The following is a 5,000-nucleotide window of genomic DNA, read 5'->3' on the forward strand; positions in this document are numbered from 1 at the left end:
ACGAAATATCTGAAGTTGTTGTTGTTTTTATTGTTTTTTTTTTGTCTATCACGAATTTTAAAATATATTCGGACATTTGCTTTTAAGTTTCTACGTCGACGTGACAATATCCTCAAACAGAAAATATTCACAGAGGAGGAACTAAGAATAAGACATGAGCAAACTGAAGAGGCAATCGGACGTGACGTAACGGCACGTGACAATATCGGAAGTTATTGTTTTTTTTTGTGTTTTTTTAAACACTGCCAATACGCCATTATATGGTTCAGCAAGTTCAGTATGTAAATTATACGCTGTAAATTAGAAACATGTTCAGTAAGTTCTGTGGTCGTCCGGAAGACGTCGATCAAATACGTCAATATGCGTTGGAGGTACGTTACACATAGGTTCAAAGCACGTTACTCATAGGTTAGAAATAAGTTTTGGGTGCGCTAAGCATTACCTCGACGTGTTTCAACTTATGAGTAACTTACAAGTAACGTGCCTCGACGTGTGTCAATGATCGCATAACGTGCCTCGACGTGTCAATGATCGCATAACGTGCCTCGACGTGTGTCAACGATCGTGTAACGTGCCTACAACACGTTACTCATAGGTTATAAATAAGTTTCGGGTACGCTAATCATTACCTCGACGTGTTTCGACTTATGAGTAACTTACAAGTAACGTGTGTCAATGATCGCATGTTGTGCGTACAACTTATGGCCAGCGTAGCGGAACGTGTGAGTCGTACGCTGGGATACGTCGTAAAATTTCAAGCATGCTACAATTTGAGGACAACCGCAAAGTACAACGATGAAAGCCAGCGTACTACGACATATGGCAGTGTTTTTCAGCGTGCTCTTAATGTTATCGAAACTTACCCATAACGTATTCGACGTGTTAGTGTTTTAGACAAATTTTTCACAAGTCTGCATACGCTGGCTAAATCGTCAAGGTGTGGCAGCGCCTTTCGTGTTGAAGTCTGATCATGGTTTTATATTGGCTTGTTTTGTACATCACCACACTCACTTTCACATATGTATTGAGTGGAAGTCATCACGATGACTGTGTGTCATGTAATTTGTCGATGGTATATGAGTTTTCATTCCATATGAAAACTCATTCTACATTCATTCCAATGAATGAATTCTAACAGCCATTCATTCCACATTTGTCGATGGTCATATACCATCACCGATGGTATACGAGTTGTCTTGCAGTTGTTCATTTTCTTTACTTTTGATAAAGTGATTCATGAATTCCATCTTTGATTGATCACTTTCCAACTATCCAATGAACCCCCCCCCCCCAATGCCCCGAGGATTATGTTTCCCTTTTGGTACAATAGCCGGCTTAGAGATTGTTGTGCCCTCTCACACGTACGTGTCCAGGCCACGCGCAACTTCATCCTTCACCCCACAGTCATCATGAATGTTCGCATATGCGTAAGTCGTCACTTTTTTCTCGGTTCCGATGGTGACGACTTACGCCGAGTCTACTGTATATACACACGTGTGCGTGTGTGTGAACATTTAATCCGAACAAACAGCAAATGCTTCTCAACATTGCCCCCCCCCACCACCACCGACAGTTGAATGCATACCCCCTCTCCCCACCCAGAGCTTCCAACTCTGTCCCCCTCCTCCCAACCGATCAACATTGTCATTTCAGACGTCGAGCTCCAATTGTCGAATCGATTACAACCACAAGCTGAGATAGACCTTTAACCACCCCGAGCAGTTTAAACTTTCTCTCAACAACCCATCAAAACTATTCGCATGTGTTGGAATATCGATCCATGCTGTGATGCGGGCACGAGAGAGCCACTACACACCAAAGCTTGTATTATCCATAAAATCCTGCCCCGTTATGTGTGCACTTGTGCTGGAGGTGTTTTCAGATTGTCGTCTTCTCTATGGATACTTTGAATGCCGGTGAAACGTGCTTGTGATGATTGCAGTTGGCATCCCTTCCTGATTGCCAACCAAACTCGCACAACCCAATGACAAACCGTTTCCGTGGCTGACGTTTGTAATCCTTTTTTTCATGTCATTGCAGGATAGGGCAAACGTTCGCATGGTAATGGTGCAAGATGGGCCACACCCAACTGGTATGGACAAGCCTTTGCGTATTATGGGGGATCCTTTCAAAGTCCAGGTATGACACGTTGCCTTGAGTTCTGTGTTGTTGCCGATAATACTTGTATGCGTCATCCTGCATGCAATTTGATGGTTGTATATTTTGGCTCTTTGACAACGGTGCAATTCTTATTTGTCATGCACACTTGTGATTCTCTTGTCCAGCAAGCCAAGGAAATGGTGACGGAGCTTTTGCGTGATAAGGAGGGAGATTTTAGCCCCGAGGAGTTTTCCTCTCGCCCCACTGGGCCTGGTGGCCTTGATGTAAGCACTTTATGTTTTTTAAAATTTTTATTGTTTTTAATCGGATCAAAGATTGGACCTGACATTGTTGCAAAGGGGGAAATGAGAAGATAGTAATGTATGGGTGTGGCACAGTATGAATGGAGTTTTGTGTGCGAAGGGGACAAGTACTTGGTGGTTGTATGAAAGCTCAGAAGGTTGTTGGCCAACACGTATTGGACATGGAATAAATTGGAACGTTGACCTGATTCCATCGTCACTGAGGCATAGCGGTATCACTCATCCAGTGTCCTCGTACAAATACAATTATTGTCCTGACTTAATTGGCGATCAGATTTTGCCTGTGGTCGCAAGATGCTGAAAGGGAGAAGGAAGGGGGGAGACAATTAAAATCAGATCCACAGAAGTGGATAAATAAGTCCTTGTTTTTTTTTTTTTTTTGTTTTAAAGGTTTACAAAAAAAAAAAACCACACACATCCAACTGTCGTTATTGAAATTTGGAGTTTGTTCAAAAGCTTTGAGGGAAATATTTGAAGGGAGCTCTCGGCCTCATTTTTGTGGAATTCGTGTACAAGGGAGCTGTTGTATAAACAAAGTGAGTAAGATGTTCTCTGCTGTGTAAAACGTGGTTTCAATTTTTACCAGAAGCGAAGATGACGAGGATTTGAACATTTGAAGTAGTCGTCTATGGTGTATTGTCTCTAATTGGGAGTCAATGTGATTGGCTAAACATGGGAGTTACATGGGACTGTTGGAAAATCATGCGAGCACACTTGTTTGGCACTTCCTGTCATCGATGCAAATTGTGTTCAGTGATTCGATCATGTAAACGACTATCATAATCTAGCCTGGACAACACAAGTGCACAAACAACATGATGATCGATATTGCTATTCAGACTATGGATTTGCCAATGAAGAGAGTGACACAACCGTGTGACGTGATCTGACATCCTTGTGTCAAATGATCGATCGTCACTCCTAAATTTTGGATAGTCGAGGAATGAGGGATCTCCTTCCCGTCGAAGCTGAAAGTACAATTCAAAAGCTGTTTCTACTGGTTTGGTGAAGACCATTTGAAAGTGAAATCTCAAAGCCCTTTGAAGTGCATTCAACAAGATCCCTTGCATTGTCCATTACCAGCTGAGATATGTGCAAATGACAAATCGAATGAAAAGGCAGAAGAAACACTATGCGGTTATCCATGGCGTTTCAAAATCATCTGACTCGCTTTCGGTTGTTTGACCCAAAATTTGTCTCGTTTTTGAGTGCCGGTTTGTGAACCTGAGAAGTTGGGCTGGTTGGCAGCACTGACAGGAATCATGCCTGAACGTTGAACTGGTCATATTTAATTGCGTTCCGCCAGCCCGTGTGACCAACTGAAACGTGATGCAGATGTCATGTAAGCAAATGCGATTAAGGTTCTGTTCCACATAAGCACCAATTGAATCGTATCGATTCCATTCCACAGATGGGGAATCGTGGAATCAATCACTTGAAATGAGTGGGGCAAAAAAAAAAAAAAAAAACTGAACGGAGGAAATTGCAGAACATGTCAAAATTATTGTATTGCATATATATATATATATATATATATATATATATATATATATATATATATATATATATATATATATATATATATTTAAACTGGCAGGGGACCCAGCATTTCCCGGTGCTGTTCTAATCCTGTTGGCATTTTGAAGAAATGAAATTTTTTTTTTGGGGACCTTAAACGCTTTCCCTCACCCACTAAGGAATGTGGTCAGATCATTTAATATTACTTTTCACAAAGCGACAAAGGCTGTGAGGCACCATCAAGTGATTATTTAAAATCTAATAGAAATATATAATTCTGAATGAAACCCCCTAACTTTTTTTTTTTTTTTTTGTATACCTTTGTCGAGGCTCGTATGAGAGCAAACACACAACTCACAGCAAGGAGGCATGAGACAAGAGGGGCGGGAGTGGAAGGGACAAAACAGTGGGGAACAGACACATTAGGTGAACTGTGGAAGGGAGAGGGATGGGGATGGGACGGGGAACATGGCGAAGAGAAGATGGACATTTCAGGGACTTTCAGGAAGGAAAGCAGGAGAAATGAAGGAAGTGGGCTTGGGTGGATTATCGGGGGTAGAAAAGATCGAGGATTTGGATGGGGGAAGATAAGAGGTGGTGGTGAACAGCTGTTTTGAAAGCCTGGAGGGAAGAATGGGAAAGAATAGAGTGAGGAAGTTTATTCCAAAGGCGGGAAAAAAGAGGAATGAAAGAGTGAAGATGAGCAGTGATTCGTGATTTTGGTAGTTTTACCAGAAGGGGGTTGTTGGCGGACCTTGAGCGCCCTGTGGAAATGTGGTGGGGACAAATCGCAGAGAGAGCAGGGGGGCAAGGCTGGAGAGGAGTCGGTAGAAGACAGAAAGACCACCGACCAACCTGCGGTGATTGAGTGAGAGGCCCAAAGACTCAGCTTCATTGCGGGAGATGCCGATGATCTTAAATGCCCTGGTTTCGACAGCGTTAAGCCGAGAAAGGTGGGAGGCAGGAGCACCAGCCCAGAGGGGAGAGCAGTACTCCATCAGGCTGCGGACAAAAGCTTTGTAAGTGGTCAGGAGCTCAAGAGGGCCGAGGAAGGACTTA

General features: G+C 42.8%; 1 protein-coding gene across 16 annotated transcripts in view; it reads left to right on the forward strand.

The window, feature by feature from the left end:
• Nucleotides 1–5,000, forward strand: part of LOC147035915 (far upstream element-binding protein 1-like) — a 116,764-nt gene that overhangs the window by 40,127 nt on the left and 71,637 nt on the right. For all 16 annotated transcript variants that reach the window (XM_085848351.1, XM_085848371.1, XM_085848313.1 and 13 more), the window contains 2 exons: nucleotides 2,041–2,139; nucleotides 2,286–2,384. In XM_085848351.1, the coding sequence (XP_085704477.1) occupies nucleotides 2,041–2,139; nucleotides 2,286–2,384 (198 nt within the window). The remainder of the gene's footprint in view (nucleotides 1–2,040; nucleotides 2,140–2,285; nucleotides 2,385–5,000) is intronic.

Source organism: Eptatretus burgeri, chromosome 1, assembly GCF_056783735.1.
Source record: "Eptatretus burgeri isolate ZD-2024b chromosome 1, Ebu_testis_v1, whole genome shotgun sequence".
NCBI lineage: Eukaryota > Metazoa > Chordata > Myxini > Myxiniformes > Myxinidae > Eptatretus > Eptatretus burgeri.